At 54.2% G+C, this 22,059-nt stretch overlaps 1 protein-coding gene across 1 annotated transcript; it reads right to left on the bottom strand.

The window, feature by feature from the left end:
* Nucleotides 1-213: 213 nt before the first annotated feature.
* LOC121232407 (dnaJ homolog subfamily B member 5-like) lies at nucleotides 214-21,857 on the bottom strand. Its single transcript, XM_041121393.1, has 4 exons — nucleotides 21,710-21,857; nucleotides 16,980-17,224; nucleotides 5,538-6,136; nucleotides 214-750 (listed from the first exon to the last, which is right to left on the bottom strand). The coding sequence occupies exons 1-4, from the start codon at nucleotides 21,745-21,747 to the stop codon at nucleotides 517-519; spliced, it is 1,116 nt and encodes a 371-aa protein (XP_040977327.1). The 5' UTR covers nucleotides 21,748-21,857; the 3' UTR covers nucleotides 214-516.
* Nucleotides 21,858-22,059: the final 202 nt, after the last annotated feature.

Below are 22,059 nucleotides of genomic sequence, written 5' to 3'. Positions count from 1 at the left end.
GACAGTCTCCTCGGCACTGCAGTACAGCTGGGATCCCGAATAGCAGCAAGTATCAAAGAGGGGAGGAGAAATCTAACAGTAGGGATGTGAGATCCTGCGGAGTCCTATTTACACTGTGCTGAACCCCATCAAGTCCAGCCTCTTGTGGGAAAAGTGGCCTGAAAAGCAGGTGACATCATAAAAACTCAGAACGTGATGCACCTCCCTGGGCAAAGGGCCCATGCTGCTTGCTTGTGCAAGGCAGAAAAGCTGGACCTCTAGGGAAAAATAAAAAGTTTGGCAACCAAGAGAGCCATGATGGGCAGGGCAGGAGCCTCCCCGCTGCCAGAGTAGAAAACAGGCCAAGAGGGATGGGTGGGGGGGTGGGTTGGATGGGAATTTTGGGAAAGTGGTGTGTGTGGGGGCGGTGGGTGTGTGTTTGCATTTGAAAGCGCTCTAGCACTTCTGCTCCATGCAGGCCAGATGCTGCAGCACATGCATTTGGAGTATTGCTGCTTGGAGGAGGGTCCCTGGGCTCTAGGCGCATGGGAGGTGCTGCTTGAGGATCTGTCTGGTCTGGGGAGCTATTCTGTCTGGGAAGCGGATTTTGAACTCCACGATCAAGTCTCCTCGCTGGCTGGGGGCCTTGGGGAAGGGCAGGCCCTCCCCGCGTAGTCTCTTCACTGTCCCCGGCTTGATGATGTCATTGCAGGACAGCGGGATCACCCGCCTGTCGATGGTGGGAATGTTCACGGTGCAGCCGCATAAGGCCTGCAGGGAGAAGATGGGGACACACTGTCAGGTGGGGCTGCCACCCAAAAGCATCCCCGCCAGCCGCGCCGCTGCACCCCATCCTCCTACCGGCTGCTCCCCAGGTTAAACCTATGGCTCTGTTTGGATGATGCTCATGAGCAGGGCAGTTGATGCTCACCAGCGCAAGCCCAGGTCTGTACTGGTGCCAGCCAAACTGGGCTGCAGGAACCATGCAGGAGAGGGGTGCCCCAGCCTCATGGGGGGAAGGACCCCCCTCCCCATCTCCTGGGCTCCGCAGGAGGCATCACCAGCAAGCGCCCGGCCACTTGCAGCAACAGGACAGGCTAAATTTAGCCCCGCCCCTTCCCCAGCCTCACCGACCAGCCTCGGGTAGCCGAAAATCCAGCTGAGATCATCGGATGCAGCCGCGGTTCACCAGCTGTCACCCTCCGGAGCCCGGCAGCTCTGCCCGGCGCTGGGGGTTATAGCACAGCCCGCGTCGCGTCCCATCCCCCCCTCAACAGCCTCCAAAAGGTTGTGCCGGCGCTGGACAGCGGTGCGGCCGCGGCACAGCACCGAGCTTTCCTGGAAGCCGAGGACCCGGAGGAGCTGGGCCCCATCACCAGTCCCCATTGCAAAGCCAAGAGCCGGTTTTGTGGGTGCCACCCCATTGTACCCCAGCCCCCAGCAGCAGCCAGCAGCAGCCGGGGTGATGGATGCCGCCGCAGCCGCAAGCCGGCCTGCATTGGCGAGCCACGTGACGCGGGAATGCAGCAAGAAAATCCTGGTGTCCTTAAATAACTCAGGCAGCTCTGACGTACACGTGGGCAGGATCGTCTCCAGGCTTTCGGCAAGGGAGAAAGGCTGAGGGAGAGGACTGCGAGCAACGCTTCTGGGGAGGGGGTATAGCGTCGAGCTTCCCAGGCAGGGGCTGGCACACACTTGTCCCTGCCTGGCACACAAAGCACTCACCCCTTGGAGCCGGGTCCTGGGAGGTCCCAGCCCTCCCGTTCCCCCCCCCCCCCAAACTCCCTGCAAAGGAAGGGGAGAAGGATGTGGTTTGCTGTTTCTGGGGTAGATGGGAAGATGTTCTGCATCCCCCTCCCCAGGAAAAGCCTCTGGTGGCAGAGCAGCAACAGGCACCAGGAGAAAAATCTCTTCTCATGCTGGCCACTGGCTCAGGTCCAATGGTTGCAGCTTCTGTGGCTGAGCCAGGCCTTTGCACCAGGGCAGTCACAGTAGGACCCGTGCTGGGGCCAGCTCTTGGGCTCCAGTGAGTGGAGAACAGGACAGCTGGGGCCATCTCCTTGCACAGCTCCTCTGCATGGGGCCTCCTCCCAGGAAGAGCTTTTCTGGCTGCAGGAGGATGCCCATTGCCAGCTCCATGTGACCAGCAAGTGCTTGGCTGGATCTCTAGCAGGTTGGGCGGGAGTGAAGGACAATCTCCCCACATCAATGCATTTCTACCCCACACTCACCCAAAAATGCTGGAGCCCTCCTGCTTGTTGGCACCCACCGTCATGCACCATGGAGGGCTGCACAGGTCCATGTGTGTCAGGGAAAGGACATCTCCAGCCATAAAATGGGAAGGAGAGCAGGAACTCCCTAGGGGAGCACCTGGACAGGGCAAGCACAGGGATGCAAGCAGGAGCAGGCAGTAACAGTGAAGGCAGACAGGATCTTAATGTTTCCTTCCTAAAGCCAAGACGCAAGAACCAGAGGCAATTGCTCCTTTGCCGTATGTTCCTGCTTTTCATTCTTCTTGTCCAACTTCATTGGCATTTGGGAAACTGGTTGATGAAGTAACACCGTGTGAGAGACCGAAAGAGTTAATGTCTCAAACATTGTGGTGGGGCAAGTTCTGCTTAACGACGAACTCTGCATAACAACAAACCCTGCCCAACAAGGAACCAAGGTGAAAAGCAGCCGCTGAGCACCCATCAGCACAGGACATCAGCAACAGGTCAGGGAGGACATGCCGGAGGGTGCACAACAGTCATGTCTGCAGGGAAGGGGAAGTTACTCCCCAAACGACCCCCAAGCCCACCGACCCATTTCCCGAAGGTTCTGAAAGCACAAACCAGGCATGACACCTAATTAGCCTAATGAGCAGGGGCAAGGAGATGATAAAAGGACACAAACTGAAGCCCCATGTGTGCGTGCCCACCGGAACTGGACTCCTCGGCTGGCTGGACCCAGGACCGGTGACATCTTTCTCTTTTCTTTTTCTCTCTCTCTTCCTCCCTCCCTCCTCTTTTCCATAATCCCTACACCTCATGCCTTTAGACATAAAGCCATTGACCAAGTCTGGGACTAGGAGTGGATCCAGCCGCCCCTAGGTTCTTCTCTGAGAAGGAGTCTGGAAAGCAAGGGGGTCTGCTCTGAACCTCGTGACTCAACGGGAGGGCTCTCCTTCTTCCCTGAATTGATGTATATGGTTACCACGGGTTACATGGTTTACTGAGGTAGTTTCATGCCAATTCCTGTTGAGAGAAACCCTGCCACCTATTGTTAACACCTTCCAAGTTCAGTTTGCTTCTGCCATGAATAAAATGTTTAACTGATTGTTTGGTGTCCTTTCACCTTAATTTAGCCCGAGGGAATTCTGAACTCAACACGACCCCTCCCTGGTCTGTCCAGCCTGGGTCGTGACACACCAGTAACTGCGGGAGCTGCCCTGCATCCTAGGAAGAAGCTTGGTTTATCCCTAGGTATTAAATCACCATGGGTTTGATAGCTGAGCTCTGCACTGTGCTGTGAAAGCTGAGCTTTATCTAGGTCAGCGGTGGGTCCTCCTCAGCTCACAGCAGAACTGGGGAGGGGGGGAAATGTCACCACTGGTCACATCTCAGCCAGGCACTGATGCATGGATGCTTTGAGGAAGGTGATGCCAGGTAAATGATGCAAAGCAGGTGGCTGCTAAAGGCAAGCGTTAGGCAGGCAGCTAGGCAGGTGCAAGCCCCTGCTGGCAGTGCTGCCTGAAGATCTGGCTCCCAGGAGAGGCAGCTGCTGGTGGAGCGGTGTCACTCCTCCCTCTCTCGACCTCCTACTGTGACACATACCTGTAATTTTAAGAAGGGACACTTCCCCACAGCCCATGAGTCTCTGGGGAAGCCCTCTTACACCTCTGGCTTCAGCAGCAGCTGGGCAGCAGTGCCCACCGGGCAGCAACCACCCCATGCTGTCCTGGCTGGGGGGACATGGCACTCAGTAGGGCCAGGATGCGAGCACTGGGAAGGTATTGCCTCCCTGGGTTGCTCTGTGGGGGGGTCTGTGGGATGGAGGAAGAGGAGGATGCTCTCCTGACTGCCCCCAGCCCGAGCACTGGGCGTGTTGCTCCCCGTGGCAGCAGGGTGCTGGCAAGGGGTCTCCAGCATGGCCATGATTCGGGTCACAGCACCCACCACCTGCCAGCTCTGCCTGCCGGCACCGTGCTGTGCTGCTCTTGTGGCAGTGGAAAAGACTAAAGTTCAGGCTAAAAAAGGCAGACTCACAAGGAGGAAGGGTGCAAGGAGAGCACCCAAGGCTACGGCCATAGGCTTAGGTGATGAAGAGGTTGTACTGCGAGGTACTCCGTCACGTACTGAGATGGTGGCATATGGAGTCAGGGAACTCCTGGCATCTGCTCGTGCTCCAGAGCACTTAAGCTACTTCTTCTCATGGAAGATAAAAGTAGCAAAGTATCACCCTGCCCCAGCAAGCAGCAGGCTGGTGATGGCAGCCAGGCCAGCAGCTCCCTGAGGATGCCCAGCACATTGGGTTTGCAGTGGGGGAGGACAGAGACTAAACATTCCAGCTCAAAGAGATGAGGAATTTGCCCAGACCATCAATTTCCACCAGTCTTTCTGTGACTTCATTGTGCAAACCAAATGCCAGCATGCACGCCTTGCTCACAGGCAGCTGGATGGAGATCACAGGCACCCTGTGGGTGAGGTGGCTGGGGAACCACTCAGCACGGCAGAGCTGATGCTTCCTCAGGCCCAGCACCAGCACTTCTGGTGCAATAGCATGTGGGGCCAGAGCAGGTTTCTCCACTTGCTGCTCAAAGGGCAACTCCGGGTGAGAGTCCCTCCAGCCTGAGCAGTGTGTGAACCTGGGCTAACGTGGTCTGGACATCAAGACAGCCAGCTTGGGGTTAATTTTACAGATGGGGGCATGCACAGAAGGAAATATCTGAGGTATGGCATGCATGACTCCATAAATAAGGCAGCCTCTCCTGAGTATTTCTGGAGTGGCCAGGGGATCCAGCCACCACAGGAATAAACCTCTGCACTTTGCACCATGAAGGAAATTCAGCTCCTGAGTCTGCAGGTTAACTTGAGATGTGTTTGCTCCAGGATCACCCAGATCTGCCTGACCCATGTGCATGCCCCTTGCCCCCAGTACACCTGGTCACAGCCCCAGCTGGGACACAGAGCCATCACAAAGCTCTCCTGACTTGCTGGCACACTAATGAGCTCATGTTTCCCTACCCCAGGTCTGTCCCATTGAGCTTATTTCTATTAAATGCATTTGAGAACATAAATCTCTCTTCAGAAAAAAAAAATCAGCTCATTAAGAAGACAGTGTCTACAGTCTGAAAGGAACAGCAAATGGCAGCTGCCAAAACCGTCAATGTTAAATGCAGCTGCTAGCTGGGATTTATTAAAAGGTAGCTCCTCTCTGCAGAGGTCTTTGCTTGTGTCTCTCACGACCTACCTGGTCCTTCCTCATCAGTGCAGGACAAGGACTGACTCCCTTCTTGGCTCTACATGCCATGACCCAGCACCACCTCCCACCCCACAGGATTTCCCACCAATACCCACCTCTTTAAGACTGATGTTTGCGGTGTAGACCGCGTTCGTCCCGTCCCTCTTGAAGTGCGAGTGAGGCTTGTCCTTGAGGATGAAGATGATGTCAGCAGGGATGTTGTCTGGGGTGGCATCCCCTTCTTTGGGGAATGTGATTTTGGTTCCCTCCTTCCAACCCCGTTTGATGACAATGTTTAGGATCTTGTCCTCAGTCCGCATGGTCTGGCCATCAGCATTGAGCCTTCTGCGGGTGATCTTCATCCTCTTGGTGGAGCCGTGGTAGATCTCTTCCAGGGACACCTTGAGCTCATGGATGATGGGTGGGTCTTGGACCTTTCTCCGTGTGTGCAGGGACTCCTGGTGCTGCCGGTGAACACCGTTAATGCCATTGAAGTCAAACTGGCCAAAGGCACTGAAAGGGTCATCATTGTAATCAATATCCATATCTTCCTGGTCAAAGCCATTGAATACCCGGGAGCGGCTGCTAGTGAAGAAGATATCAAAAGGGTTGGAGTCTCCAAAGAAGGACACGAAGGTGGCATGGGGGTCTCCGTGGAAGGTGTAGTGGAAAGTGTTCCCTGAGCCACCTGAAGAGCCACCTCCAGTTTTGAGACCTGGAAGAGAAGGGGGAAGATGAGACATTAACACTCCCTGTGGGCGGGTGCCATGCTGGGACCATACTTTCCACACAGGAGCATGGTCTCTGCTGGCTCCAGGCAGCCCTTCCAGCAGTTCCTGGGGGGTGCAGGTCACCCCCCTCCAGCCCAGCCACCTGCAGAGACTGTGGGCCAGGAAGGCACCACCCCAACCCATGACACACAGTCCTGCCCCTACACCCAGCAAGCTCAAAAACCATTCAGGATTTGTCCCCACTACCCCAACTGAGCACTTGCTTGGTTCTCTCCACCCAGTTCATGGCCTTTTCATTTAAAACATTTCCTGACCAGCCCATCTCCATTTTTTCCCATGGGCAGGCTCCCTTCTGCCCAAATAGCTCTGTCTTTTGGGCTGCACCAATGCCTGCAGTCCAGGAGCATCACGTTGTATTGGGTCTGGCTGAGATGGAGTTAATACTCCCCATAGCAGCCCTCATAGAGCTGTGCTCTGCATCAGTAGCTAGAAAGGTGTTGATAACACACCAGTGTTTTGGCTACTGCTGAGCAGTGCTGGCACAGCATCAAGGCTGTCTCCCCAACATTTTTGCCCCCCCTCAATGGCAGGCTGGGGCTGGGCAAGATCTTGGGAGGGGACATAACCAGGACAGCTGACCTAAACTAACCAAACAGATATTCCATACCATATGACGTCAGCTCAGATATAAAAAGCTAATTAAAGGGAGACAGAGGGCGGGGGCATTTTTGTCTTCCGGAGCAACCACCACGCGTACTGAAGCCCTGCTTCCCAGGAAGTGGCCAGACATCGCCTGCTCATGGGAAGTAGAGAATAATACCATTTGTTTTTCTTTGCTTTCGCACGCGACCTTTGCTTTCACTTTATTAAACTGTCCTTATCTTGACCCATGAGCCTTTTGTTATATTTTCTCCCCCCTGTCCAGCTGAGGAGGGGGAGTGATAGAGCGGCTTTGGTGGGCACCTGGCACACAGCCAGGGTCAACCCACTACAGTCCTTTTTGGCGCCCAACATGGGGCACGACAACGGCAGTTTTGCATTAAGCGTGCCTTAGCTAGTTATTAAGTGGCAAGCTCCTGTGCAGGTCACGGAGCTTGTTGGCTGCTTGCTTATCTCTACCTTGCTGAGTTTGGGAACATGGTAATGCAAATAATGGCTGTGTGCTTTGCCTTGGTACTGATGGCTTTTTTGTGCTGCGGGAGCTATCTTGTGAGAATGAAGGAACTCGGGAACATGCTAATACAAATAATATCTATGATGTGCTTTGTCCTGGCACTGATGGCTTTGCTGTATTGTGGGAGCTATCTTGTGGAGGAGATGAGGGAACACATCTCCCTCTCCCTACCGGGCACTGATGTGAATGGTTTTATTATGCAGGCTCCCGAGGTCCTTGTTCACCCTTATGTGAGTTGTTCAATACTAATAATTAATACTGGTGGTATATTATGGGTATTGTGGAATCTGGTCTTATCCTGGTATAAGAGAAGACAAGTTTCAGGTGAGGCAATACTGAAATGTGCCCTCAAGCGACCGGTCCCTGGGTGGCAGGGTATATGGAAGGATTTGGGCAGATTCCTAGGACGGTTATCACCTCCCATAATCTGGGACTTTACACCCGAACAGGCAAGTAACCCTGGCAAACTGACGCGCCACCTGATAGAGGGGTGCCTTGCCTATCCCAATGAAAACCAGCAGCTTCTCGCACTGTACTGGGGCCTGGCCTATGCCTACCGAGCCATAGTTCAACACTCTCAGAGGACCACGGTTGAGGCAGGGACCCAGACTGCATCTGAGGACACCATGCTTGAGATAGGAACCCAAACAACAACAACTACATTAATTGCCCCAGTAGTGAAAAAGAAACAGTGGACAAGGAGATCAACAGGTCCATACCATCGATTAGTGAGGGAAGAAGAAGAAGAGGAAAGGCTTAATCTAGAACCTGGCCCTTCAATAAAGAAATTGGAGGAAGGAGTGAGGGAACTTAAACAGGAAGCGGAAACTACCTGGTCCCTGACGTCCTCAGAACTTCGGGACTTGCGGAAAGACTACAGCCGCCAGCCAGGTGAGCGGATTGCTGCCTGGCTGCTCCGATGCTGGGATAACGGGGCCAACAGTCAGCAACTGGAAGGCAAGGAAGCCCAACAGCTGGGATCCCTCGCTAGAAACCGGGGAATTGAAAGAGGAATTGGAAAAGAGGCAGCAATTTGCAGTCTCTGGAGCCGGCTCCTCTCAAGTGTGAGGGCAAGATATCCATTCAAGGAAGATCTTGTGAATTCCTCAGAAAAGTGGACTACCGCAGATGAAGGCATCCAGTACCTGAGAGAGTTAGCAGTGGTGGAAGTCATCTACAGTGATCTAGATGATGAGGAGGTCTCCAAAGATCCAGAGGATGTCCTGTGCACACGGGCCATGTGGAGAAAGGTGATTCAAGGTGCCCCAGCGTCGTATTCTAACAGCTTGGCAGCAATGTATTGCCCAGATATGGAAACACCAACTGTGGAGAAAGTGTCGTCTTGGCTCCAAAACTTTGAAGAAAATCTCTGTGTCTCCTCATCCCTACAAGACAGTGCCTTGGCTGTTAGGGATGCTCCAAGAAATCAATCCTCTCCTGCCCCGGTCAGAGGGAAAGGGAGCCCAAGGCGTATGCCACATGGTACACTCTGGTTCTTCCTGCATGACCAAGGGGAGGACATGAGGAAGTAGGATGGTGAACAACCTTTAAGCTGGAAGCCCATGTGCGTGAACTGAGAGGGAAGACAGCTGTTAAGAAGGGGTCACCCAAGAAGAAGGCTGTCAGTGTCATTGCTGTAGAGGCCCAAGAAAGCAATCAGCGATCCTCCAGGCATAGAAGAACTGAAACCACCTCCCTTGATTCTGGTGAGGGGACTTCTGGTCTGGCACCACAAGGGTCAGACAGTGAATACTCTGATGAGGAACAGCAATAGAGGGTCCCTGCCTTCGGCCAGGAGGAGGAAAGGGATGACGAGATATACTGGACTGTGATGGCCTGGCACATCAGACCCACAGAAGTATAAGGCTTTGGTAGACACTGGTGCACAGTGTACGCTGGTGCCATCAGGGTACAGGGGCACAGAACCCATCTGGATCTCTGGAGTGACAGGGGGATGCCAAGAATTGACTGTATTGGAGGCTGAGGTGAGCTTGACAGGGGACAAGTGGGAAAAGCACCCCATTGTGACCGGCCCAGAGGCCCCTTGTATCCTTGGCATAGACTACCTCAAGAGAGGGTACTTCAAGGACCCAAAGGGGTACCGATGGGCTTTTGGTGTAGCCACTGTAAACGCAGAGAAGATCAAACAGCTATCTACCCTGCCTGGCCTCTCGGAAGATCCCTTCATTGTGGGATTGCTGCGAGTTGAAGAACAGCAGGTGCCAATCGCTACCAGGACGGTGCACTGGCGGCAATATCGGACAAACCGAGACTCCCTGGCTCCCATCCATGAGCTGATTCATCAACTAGAGAGCCAAGGAGTCATCAGCAAGACTCATTCACCTTTTAATAGTCCCATATGGCCAGTGCAAAAGTCTGATGGAGGGTGGAGGTTAACAGTAGGTTATCGCGGCCTGAACGAAGTGACACCGCCACCGAGTGCTGCTGTACCAGACATGTTAGAGCTCCAATATGAACTGGCATCAAAGGCAGCCACGTGGTATGCTACAATTGATATTGCCAATGCGTTTTTCTCCATTCCTTTGGCAGCAGAGTGCAGGCTACAGTTTGCTTTCACGTGGAGAGGTGTTCAATACACCTGGAATCGACTGCCCCAGGGGTGGAAGCACAGCCCTACCATTTGTCACGGACTAATCCAAACGGCACTGGAACAAGGCGATGCCCCTGAACATTTACAATACATAGATGACATCATCGTGTGGGGCAATGAGGCAGAAGAAGTGTTTGAGAAGGGAAAAAGAATAATTCAGATTCTTCTGAAAGCTGGTTTCGCCATAAAGAAAAGCAAGGTCAAGGAACCTGCACAGGAGATTCAGTTCTTGGGAATAAAATGGCAGGATGGACGCCGTCATGTCCCTATGGATGTGGTTAACAAGATAGCAACTATGTCTCCACCAGCTAACAAGAAAGAAACATAAGCTTTCCTAGGCCTTGTGGGGTTCTGGAGAATGCATATTCCAGGTTATAGTCAGCTTGTGAGCCCTCTCTATCGAGTAACCCGGAAAAAGAACTATTTTGAATGGGGCCCTGAACAACAACAAGCCTTTGAGCATATCAGACAGGAAATAGCTCGTGCAGTAGCTCTTGGGCCTGTCCGGACAGGACCAGATGTACAAAATGTACTCTACACTGCAGCTGGGGAGCATGGTCTCACCTGGAGCCTCTGGCAGAAAACACCAGGAGAAACCCGAGGTCGACCATTAGGGTTTTGGAGCCGGGGGCACCGAGGATCGGAAGCCCACTACACCCCGACTGAAAAAGAAATACTAGCAGCATACGAGGGGGTTCGAGCCGCTTCCGAAGTTGTCGGTATAGAAGCGTATCTCCTCTTGGCACCACAATTGCCTGTGCTACACTGGACATTCAAAGGAAACATCCCCTCTACACATCATGCAACCAGCGCTACATGGAGTAAGTGGATAGCATTGATCACGCAACAGGCTCGACTGGGGAAATCCAACCGCCCAGGAATTCTGGAAGAGATCATGGACTGGCCAGAAGGCAGAGATTTTGGAGCAACGCCTGAGGAGGTGGCTCGTGCCCAAGAGGCACCACCATATAATGAGTTATCAGAAGACGAAAGGCGTTATGCTTTGTTTACTGATGGATCCTGTCGTGTGGTAGGGAACCATCGAAAGTGGAAAGCTGCTGTGTGGAGTCCCACACGACAAGTCGTTGAGGCCACTGAAGGAGAAGGCGAGTCAAGTCAGTTTGCAGAAGTGAAAGCCATCCAACTAGCCCTAGACATTGCTGAACGAGAAAAGTGGCCGGTACTCTACCTCTATACCGACTCCTGGATGGTGGCTAATGCCCTATGGGGGTGGCTACAGCAGTGGAAGAAGACCAATTGGCAACGCAGGGGTAAACCCATCTGGGCAGCAGCATTGTGGCAGGACATTGCTGCCCGTGTAGAACACGTGACTCTAAAGGTACGTCATGTAGATGCTCACATGCCCAAAAGCCGTGCCACTGAAGAACATCGAAATAATGAACAGGTAGACAAGGCTGCCAAAATAGAAGTAGCTCAGGTGGACCTGGACTGGGAGTGTAAGGGTGAGCTATTTGTAGCTCGATGGGCCCATGAGACATCGGGACATCTAGGGAGAGATGCAACCTATAGGTGGGTGTCGTGGTTTAACCCCAGCCAGCAACTAAGCACCATGCAGCCGCTCACTCACTCCCCCCCACCCAGTGGGATGGGGGAGTAAATCGGGAAAAAGAAGCAAAACCCATGGGTTGAGATAAGAACAGTTTAATAGAACAGAAAAGAAGAAACGAATAATGATAATGATGACACTAATAAAATGACAACAGCAATAATGAAAGGATTGGAATGTACAAATGATGCGCAGTGCAATTGCTCACCACCCGCCGACCGGCACCCAGCTAGTCCCCGAGCGGCGATTCCCCGCCCCCACTTCCCAGTTCCTATACTAGATGGGACGTCATATGGTATGGAATACCCTGTTGGCCAGTTTGGGTCAGGTGCCCTGGCTGTGTCCTGTGCTAACTTCTTGTGCCCCTCCAGCTTTCTCACTGGCTGGGCATGAGAAGCTGAAAAATCCTTGACATTAGTCTAAACACTACTAGCAGCAACTGAAAACATGAGTGTTATCAACATTCTTCACATACTGAACTCAAAACATAGCACCGTACCAGCTACTAGGAAGACAGTTAACTCTATCCCAGCTGAAACTAGGACAGTGGGCTTGTGATCAAGGGGTGGACCTGACCATGGAGGCCATCACACAGTTCACTCAGGAGTGTGAAACATGTGCTGCAATCAAACGAGCCACCAGAGTAAAGTCTCCCTGGAACAGGGGGCGCTGGCTGGGTTTTCGATATGGCGAGGCCTGGCAAATTGACTACATTGGACCACTGCCACGAACACGCCAAGGCAAGCGCTACATACTCACGATGGTGGAAGCAACTACTGGTTGGCTAGAAACATACCCTGTAAACCATGTGTATTGGTTTTGTGTGGCAAGGTTTTGGTAGCGGGGGGGGGTGTTACAGGGGTGGCTTCTGTAAGAAGTTGCTGGAAGCTTCCCCTATGTTCGAGAGAGAGAGAGCCAATACCAGCCGGCTCTAAGACGGACCCGCCGCCGGCCAAGGCCGAGCCAATCAGCGATAGTGGTAACGCCTCTGTGATAACATTTTTAAGAAGGAAAAAGTTGGGACAGGCGACACACGGCAGCCGGAGAGAGGACTGAGAACATGTAAGAGAAACAACCCTGCGGACACCAAGGTCAGTGAAGAAGGAGGGGGAGGAGATGCTCCAGGTGCCGGAGCAGAGATTCCCCTGCAGCCCATGGTGAAGACCATGGTGAGGCAGGCTGTCCCCCTGCAGCCCATGGAGGTCCACGGTGGAGCAGATATCCACCTGCAGCCTGTGGAGGACCCCACGCCGGAGCAGGTGGGTTCCCGAAGGAGGCTGTGACCCCGTGGGAAGCCCGCGCTGGAGCAGGCTCCTGGCAGGACCTGCGGATCTGTGGAGAGAGGAGCCCACATTGGAGCAGGTTTTCTGGCAGGACTTGTGACCCCGTGGGAGACCCATGCTGGAGCAGTGTGCTCCTGAAGGACTGCACACTGTGGAAAGGACCCATGCTGGAGCAGTTTGTGAAGAACTGCAGCCCGTGGGAAGGGCCCACGTTGGAGAAGTTTGTGGAGGACTGTCTCCCGTGGGAGGGACCCCACGCTGGAGCAGGGAAGAGTGTGATGAGTCCTCCCCCTGAGGAGGATGAAGCGGCAGAAAACAACGTGTGATGAACTGACCGTAAACCCCATTCCCTGTCCCCCTGTGCCGCTGGGGGGGTTGGTAGAGAATCCGGGAGTGAAGTTGTGCCCGGGAAGAAGGGAGGGGTGGAGGGAAGGTGTTCTGAGATCTGGTTTTATTTCTCATTACCCTACTCTGGTTGATTTGTAATAAATTGAGTTAATTTTCCCCAAGCTGAGTCTGTTTTGCCCGTGACGGTAATTGGTGAGTGATCTCTCCTGTCCTTATCTCGACCCACAAGCTCTTTGTTATATTTTCTCTCCCCTGTCCAGCTGAGGAGGGGGAGTGATAGAACGGCTTTGGTGGGCACCTGGCAACCAGCCAGGGTCAACCCATCACACCATGCCACTGCCCAAAACACCATCTTAGGCCTCGAAAGGCAAATTCTATGGCAACACGGTACCCCAGAAAGAATTGAATCAGACAATGGGACTCATTTCCGAAATAACCTCATAAGCTCCTGGGCAAAGAAACATGGCATTGAGTGGGTGTACCACATCCCCTATCACCCGCAAGCATCTGGAAAAATTGAGAGATATAATGGACTGTTGAAGACTATGTTGAGAGCGCTAGGCAATGGGACATGGAAGCATTGGGATACAAATTTAGCAGAAGCCACTTGGCTAGTTAACACCAGAGGATCTGCTAACCGTCCTGGTCCTGCCCAAACAAAACCCCTACATACTGTGGGAGGAGATAAGGTCCCCGTAGTGCACATGGGGAAGGCAGTGTGGATTTCTCCTCCCATGGGAAAAGGCAAACCCATTCGTGGGATCGTCTTTGCTCAGGGACCTGGGTGTGCTTGGTGGGTAATGCGGAAGGATGGGGAGACCCAGTGTGTGCCTCAAGGATATTTAACCTTGGGGGAAAAGTAATCTCTGATGTGAGTTGTATGTTGTAGGAAGTAATGTAGCAGGAATGACCTGAACTGCAGAGGAGTGAACTTCGCAAGGAACCAGACAAGTGCATCGGTGACCCAAACCAAGCCGGTGTTGGTGCCCAACAATTGAACATACTGCTTCTCCTGTCCTGACCACTCATCTTGATGGATGGGGCCCAAGTCATAACCTGTGTGTGAACATCTGGAGGAGTGGAAGAAGCCCACGGAATATCTATCTCTTAAAGGACAGGGGATAGTAATTAATAAGAATGTATAAATCTGTATGTTGGGTATAAAAGTGGTTTAAGTATGTAGTTTCAGTTGTAAGTGTTGGTAAGAAGGGCTTTCAGTAATGAGAATTAAATACAGTGGCATGGTTAGAAGATATATGTGTATTAAATTATGTGGGACCTGAGCATGACGCAAATGGTATGGAATAAGGGGTGGAGATTGTATTGGGTCTGGATGAGATGGAGTTAATACTCCCCATAGCAGCCCTCATAGAGCTGTGCTCTGCATCAGTAGCTAGAAAGGTGTTGATAACACACCAGTGTTTTGGCTACTGCTGAGCAGTGCTGGCACAGCATCAAGGCCGTCTCCCCAACATTTTTGCCCCCCTCTCAATGGCAGGCTGGGGCAGGGCAAGATCTTGGGAGGGGACATAACCAGGACAGCTGACCTAAACTAACCAAACAGATATTCCATACCGTATGACGTCAGCTCAGATATAAAAGCTAAGTAAAGGGAGACGGAAGGGAGAGGCATTTTTGTCTTCCGGAGCAACCACCACGCGTACTGAAGCCCTGCTTCCCAGGAAGTGGCCAGACATCGCCTGCTCATGGGAAGTAGAGAATAATATCATTTGTTTTTCTTTGCTTTCGCGCGGGACCTTTGCTTTCACTTTATTAAACTGTCCTTATCTCGACCCACAAGCTCTTTGTTATATTTTCTCTCCCCTGTCCAGCTGAGGAGGGGGAGTGATAGAGCGGCTTTGGTGGGCACCTGGCACACAGCCAGGGTCAACCCACCACACACGTCCAGCACATGAGAAAAGGCTTTGAGCTCAGCGAGCGACCATGACTCTTGGTGGTAGAGCAGGTGGAAGTCAGCAGACCTCCAGGTCGGCACACAGTGGAAGGGATACAGCTCTGTGTTTACAGACTGTTATACAGTCAGGTAAGTTCAAGGTTTGGATCTTTTGGCAACCGTTCCTGTGGGAAACTCCCCCGACAGACCTTGGGCAGGGCCTTACATCACTGCAACCCCCCCCCCCCCCCCAAAGTCCCAAGCAGCCAAGGCACATGACAAGTGGCCTCCAAAGAGGTCACACATGCTCTGCAAGGCTATTTTTGACTAGGAGGGCCCAGGAAGGGTTAAGCCAAGCCTAGCTCAAGGACTATTTTCAGGGCACGCCAGTGACAGTGAAGAGCTATTTCTGATGGGCTGTCCCTCGTGCCAGCCCTCTGCAGCAGGAGATAGGAGGGGGACAAGCACAGAATGGGCAAGTTCGGGGATCTTTTCTGATCGATGAAGTTTCTATCCTGGGGTGGGGGACCTTTCACTTCACCTCACCCACCTCAGCATGTGGGACCCAGGAGCCCCTCAAAATGCTGATCCCCAGGCCATATTGCTCCAAAAAAAGGCATCTGACGGGAAATGAAAGGTGTGTGGGGCCATGGACTATGACTGGTCTGGAAGTCACCACCTGGGAGGTGGACAGCAGTCCCTGTCCCATGATGGGCCCGGCCAGCTCAGTGGCATCTCCGTCCCCCCTCTCTCCAGCCACAAAACCTTTTCACTTCTTTCATCCCATTTCTGCCCCGGCTTTCTGCATGTGACCAGCACCAGTTCCCCAAAACACTGATGGGGTTTGGTTTTGCTGGTACTCCCCATCCCACTGCGAGGAGGGGGCTGCTCTTCCTTCCCTCCTTAACTCACTCCTATTTTAGCTGCCTTTGTTGATGGGGATTTCGCCAAATCCCCAGCGAGCCCCCATCCCTAACAGACTGTACAGCCAGGAGGTTTCACCTTTAATCCCATGATGCCAGCCCAAGCAGGGCCCGATTTCAGCAGCACCTCCAGGGAAAGGCTGGTTTCCCGCTTGAGAAAACCTCTTCTCATTTTACACTGCAGCAAATCACATAGCTCAGGTGCATCCATCATAGCCCTGACATAACTAACGGGTGGAGAATTAACCCACCACTAGTTAATTCTGCTGGTGGCTCATTAGGGGATGCACCTGCCTGCTAGCCCCATGAGAAGGGCTGCATCTTCCACCCAGCAGCCTGTTCCTGCCAGACCTCCTGCTCTTTTAAGCACCCAAGCCCTGGGCTGATTAATGCAGATGATATTTGGCACTCTCCTCAAATGGGGTTGCGCTCTTCCATCTTCGACTAATAAGGCCACTTGCGGTGGAGTGGCTCTCCTCCTCCATGCCAACCCTCAGACAACAGCAGCCACTTGATTTCAAAACAAGGACCTATTACTTAAATTGGGAAAAGCTTTGAATCTTGTAGGTCAGCCTGTACCAGGGAGGACAGCGGGACCAGCACCCAAATGCAGGGGGAAATGCAAACAAAAGCAATACTTCTCCACTGGGAAATTTAGGTTAATTAAAAGGTTGCTAATGAATTACCCCAGGTATGACCCAGAAGGTGAGCTCCTTCCACTTCCATCATCTCAGCTGGCTGCCGGGCTTTGGGGCAGAGGGCAGGGAGAGCCCGGCCATCCTGGGAAGCAGGGTGGCAGGTTGGAAAAATGGAGCAGCCCGGGGAAAAGTGGATTGAGAAGCGATTTCTGACATCGGCAGAGCCTTTGCTCTCCCCAATTCTGTGGCTATCAGCCCCATTTTGGGGGAAGGCATGAATCACAAGGACAACTCCAGCCGTGCTGAGGGTGTGAAAGCACTCCCTCACCTATAAAAGCCTATTTGGACCAAGCACCCCTGCCTTCAAGCAGCAGCACTCATCCCCTTACCTTCCTCCCCATACTGGTCATAAACAGCTCGTTTCTTGGGGTCACTCAGGACGTCGTAAGCCTCCGCGATCTCCTTGAACTTCTTCTCAGCATTGGGGTCTTTATTCTTATCAGGGTGATACTTCAGGGCCATTTTCCGGTAGGCTTTCTTGATTTCATCCTCATTGGCACCGGACTGGATGCCCAAAATCTTGTAATAGTCTTTCCCCATGATGGCAATGCTGCTGGGAGCCAAATACTTATTCCTGAAAGCAGAAAGACAGCTCTTTGTAAGGTGAATATTGCACTCAGGCAGATGGGGATCAGACTGGCATGCACTTATCACGGAGCTGCCGCTCCCTGTATCCCACCAGCATCAGAGCCGGCTCAAGTCCACGCTTTCCGCCAGAGGTCAGCGCCCTGGTGCCAGGACGTGCCCCGGCTCTGGCTTTACCTCCCGGAGCCCCACAGTGGGGACAGGGAGAGGGAGAGCCTGAGCTGGGGCATGGCATTATTATATAGACCACGCCACCGCTAATGTCAGGCGAGGACCACGACCCTGTCCCATCCTGTCCACCCTGCTGAGCCGTGCCTAAACGTAGCCGCCAGCCCGTCCCCCCCAGCTCTTCCCCATCCAGGGACCTGGGACTCGAGGTGGGGTGATGACAGCAGGTTTTTGGAGGCTGAAAGCAGCAGCAGGGACCGTGCTGCCACCTTCACCTTATAGGAACTTCAAACATTTTGTTCCTGAAAGCAATTGGCATTCAGCTGGAGATAAGCACCTCCGGCGTGTCAGAGCCATAATTTGTATTTAGCGAAGAGAGAACAAAGCCGAAGCCATTAGACAGAAACATCTTGTGATGGTGGGAGGCATTTTTTTTGTTTGGTTGTTTTTTTTAAAAAAACCCCAACATTTTCTAGTCTGACTTGCACTCCCTGAGAGCCTTCAACTACATCTTGCAGTAAGCCAGAAATATGAAATGGGAGAAGAGGCAGTGAAGCACCGTAGCCTGGCATGAGGCTCAGAGGTTGGCACAAGCGACTGGCTCCCAGGGCTTGTTCTGTCCATCACACAGGGGCAAAGGCCAGGGCCATGCCTATACTAAGGCAGGGAAAATCCCGTGGCTGTAACCCAAGGAAGGAAAAGGGCAGGTGATTAATTCATCCCCCAGGCACGCTGCTGGAGCAGCAAACACCAGCGAGGTTGCAGAAACCCAGAGAGCAGCTAGAGGAGACGGGAGAGTAGCTCCTCCAAGCAGAGGCTGAGCAAGCTCCACACTCCTCCAACAACGTTTCCCACTGCTTCTTGCCCTTTGGTTTTCTGATGGCAAATCCCCATCCCTCTCAAACCTGGCCTGCCATGCCCTGCCTCATGCAGCGCAGCTCGGTGCTTGCTCCTGGCCCTGCTCTTCTCCAGGTGTTGCCCCCAGCAGACCCGCTGCTCTTTGTTAAGTCCTCATGCTCACGTCCTGCTCCTTGCTATGGTCCAGGTTTCATCCTCTCACCCCATCCTTGCTCCAAACACCCCTGGGCAGCCCCAGCTGGTCAAGCCCCTCCAGCAGATGGATTTCTACATCAGGTGTGAGCCTTGGCCCTTTCTTTCACCATCATACAAGTTACCAGATGTTCCTCCCCCCGTCCTTACTCTATCCATAAGCTCCTGGTGGAGATCACAGAGGGACCCCCCCCAACCACAGCAGCTCAGATGAGGGTGGCTGGGCACCCCTGGGGGTGCACATCCACAGTGCTGCACTGAGCCCCTGGCATCCATCCCAAGCATCCAAGGCTTGCCTTGGGTCATACCTTCAGCAATAACCCCTCCAGAGCTGGGTAGCTGCTACAGGGGCTTGGAAATTGGCCCCCTCGATCCAAACCACCAACTTTTGCTCTTTTTTGCCCCGGCTGCAGAGTGGGTACTTTGCTGTAGGTGGGGAGGAGGGCTAAGGCACCCAACACAGAAGGGCTGATGGGCACAGGGACCTCTGAAGGACACAGCAAGGGGAGATGGGGGCACCCACAGACATGAGGCAGCCTGGAGGGGGCACATAAGAGACAGGAGCAGGTCCCTGGGGGCATAAAGAGCATCTGACAGCGTCTCCCGTGGCAGCTCCTGAATGCCAGCATGTTTCCATACCAGCTTCCCAGCAGGAGCCCGCCAGCTCCTGTGCACAGAGCCACCATCGCCACCCAGCCCACACAGGCACTAGGGGATGCTCTACCCCCTGCCCGCCTCCCCATCTGCCCTCCCCATGGGGCTGGGGGGGCTGCAAGAGACCCTGGGGTGAGTGACTGGGGGGGGGCTCTGAGAGGTAACCTGCCGATCCCCCTGCCAAAGGTCACCCCAGCACCTCCCTACCCCGCAGTAGCCTCTGGTATGGGGCAGGGACTCCCCGCAACCAGGACCAGGATTTGGCCCCTGTCTGGATGATGCCAACCCTCCTGCAGCAAGGGCAAGCGAGGCAGCGCTGAAGACAACCCCGTTGCACCCTGACTCAAGAGACACAGAGGTCACAAACCTTCAAATTTTCCCCCCAGGATCACAACGCCCAGCTCCAACCCTGCACAGCCCAATCTGATGGCACCACTGGGACCACCCTGCCCATCCAAAATGCCATGGCGCTTCCCACAAAAGTATGTCCTGCCCCAGCAAAATGCTGTTGCCCCCCTCAAGATCTCCAGTCTTGACCGTCAAGGGGTCTTTGGCTGGGGCGGGGATGCCTGCTGGGGGATGCTCTCCCAGACGGGGAGCCCTTTGTCCAGCTGGGCTCAGGGAAGGGGGAATTTCTCTGCTGAAATGCAGCCCCGTGCCGCAGTTTACCGTGCTGGTGAGGACCAGACGCCCGTGGGTGACCCGGTGGGTTAAGGCACACTCCGGAGGTGACGCTCACGTGTGGTGGTAAAACACGACTCTGTCCCAGAAGAGCCTCCTTCCATCCCTCCCACCTCCTGGGGATCAGCTGCCTTGCTACCACTACCACTCCTCTCCCCCTTCTGCTCAGTCATCCTCTCCTGCCTTCCCATTTAACCCCTTCGGGAGCGGCGGGGAAGGTGTCGCAGGGTGGGTTTCAGGCAGGCGATTTCTGCATTCACCCTCCCAACCGGGATGCCTTAGGACAAGCTGCAGCCACCCAGCTGTGGAGAAAACCACAAGCATCCCCCAGCCAGGGCCAGCCCTGCCAAGATAGCCCAGCCTCCATCCTCTTGCAACCACAAGAATTAAATAAAAAATGAAATCTTTCTTCTGGCCCCACACATGACATCAGTCTGTGCAACCTCTGGATGAGCATGCCAACTGAATAGCGATCATTTGACATAATCCCTCCGCTCAGCAGTCATGTAAGGGAACAAACCCATGCAGGCAGCAGCACTGGGGAGATTTTTTTCCATCTCAGGGTGCAAGGTCACCGTGGGATGCCACACGCTGGAGATGGGCAGCACCGACCAGCACCTCGGGCCATTGCACGTCACTCCTTGGTAATGAGGGCGCAAGGGCGAGAAGCGGAAACCCACTTACCGAAACTTTATGAACACATTCAGAGTTCAAGCCGTCATTTTTAAAGCCTCTAGTTTTATTTTAAACATCACGGTTGTCCGGAGGCGCCAGCAGGTGCTGTGTGCCTGGCCAGGAGGCACTGAAAGGTGGCAGGGGGACAGAGGAGAGGAAGGTGCCGGCTCATTCCGAGGATACCATCGCTGCCGCCGCCAAGCGATGCTCTTGTGGGGAGCCTCCCCTGCTGGCTCCTCCAGCACACTGAAAAGGCAACTCCTCGCCAGCCCAGTGGCTGCAGCTGGCTCCAACCTCCACTCCCAGGACAGCTCCAAAACGGCTTCGGCTGCGGGAAAGCAGGCATCAATGCAGTGTGGGGAGCTGCCATCCTTTGTGCGCTTCCCAGCGGTGCTCAGCCCTCCCCTCCCGCCATGCGCGGGGGGACCCTTCAGTGGAATTTTCCTTCTAATTGGTTTCTTGTCGCTTTCTGGGGTGGCGAGGTACAGCGGGCTCACTAAACCACCGGATTAAGACATTTCTGCCGTCAGCTCCGGCATCCTCCCTGCTGCAGCAAGGCGCCTAGCCCCCAGCTGCCCCGTTACCATCACATCCCCTGCGCAGCCCCCACTGCTGCCAAGTAGCAAGAGTGAGGAACGCCTGGGGTCCCCAGAAATTACTTGCTCACGCCCAGGGTTGGTTGTGCACCTGCAAGGTGAATCGGGGAGGAAGAAAAGTAGGGTGGTAGTGATGTACCAGGCAGAAAAAGTCATGTTAACCAATTTGCACCTCCCTGGCTTTCCCCTTCGGATGTGCGGGGGTCCCTGTGTCCCCCTCCCCAGGTGCCAGCACCTATCCCCCAGAAGAAGGGGTCTGACTGCCACTCTCCCACCCAGCGACTGGAGTTGCCCACCAGCTGCAGGCTCCTAGCTCTCCCCCCGCCACAGCGGGACACCAGGGTGGTGCCTTCTCCCTGCCCAGCAGCACAAAACCTACTTCTGAGAAGTCACCTTTAGGCACACCAAGGAAATCCAGTGCCACCGCGTCCCCCCACGTCCATCACCATAACTCGAGGGCTGCAGAGATCATCCTCTCTGGATGCCCACCACTGAAACAGTACATCACCAGGTGGCTCTTACATCCCACCCTCGGCAAGCAAAATGCCAGGCAGGCGACAGCCCCCAACCCACTGTGTCCCCAGGAGTTGGGGTCTAGTGGCTCGCTGAGTGCCAAGCATCGGGGTCGGCAAGCCGGGGTGGGTGCGTACCTCTCGGTGCGGCTCCACAAAAGCAGGATGGCCGGCATGGCAGCGTGTCCCGGATTTGGTCAGGGAGTCGGAGGGGATCTCTGCCCGTTGGGGCAGGCAGAGCCACCCGTGCCTGTGCCGGCTGGCAGCCACAGGGAACCAGGCAGCAATGTCATGACTACCCACAATGAATCATCCCCTCCCCGGGCCCCCACACGCACCACTTGCCTCCGCCTCCCCCTCCCCACCGACAGCCCCACTGGGGTGCCGACACCTGCGTGGGACGGGGTTAACTCTCCCCTCGCTGCCTCTGCCAGCATGGCCCCCTGCTGCCAGCCTGCCTGGGGATGGAGTCAAGCCCCACTCAATGT

Source organism: Aquila chrysaetos (assembly GCF_900496995.4).
Source record: "Aquila chrysaetos chrysaetos chromosome W unlocalized genomic scaffold, bAquChr1.4 W_unloc_1, whole genome shotgun sequence".
NCBI classification, from domain to species: Eukaryota; Metazoa; Chordata; class Aves; order Accipitriformes; family Accipitridae; genus Aquila; species Aquila chrysaetos.
Note: the sequence above shows the minus strand (reverse complement) of the source record. Positions and strands in the feature narration are given on the sequence as shown.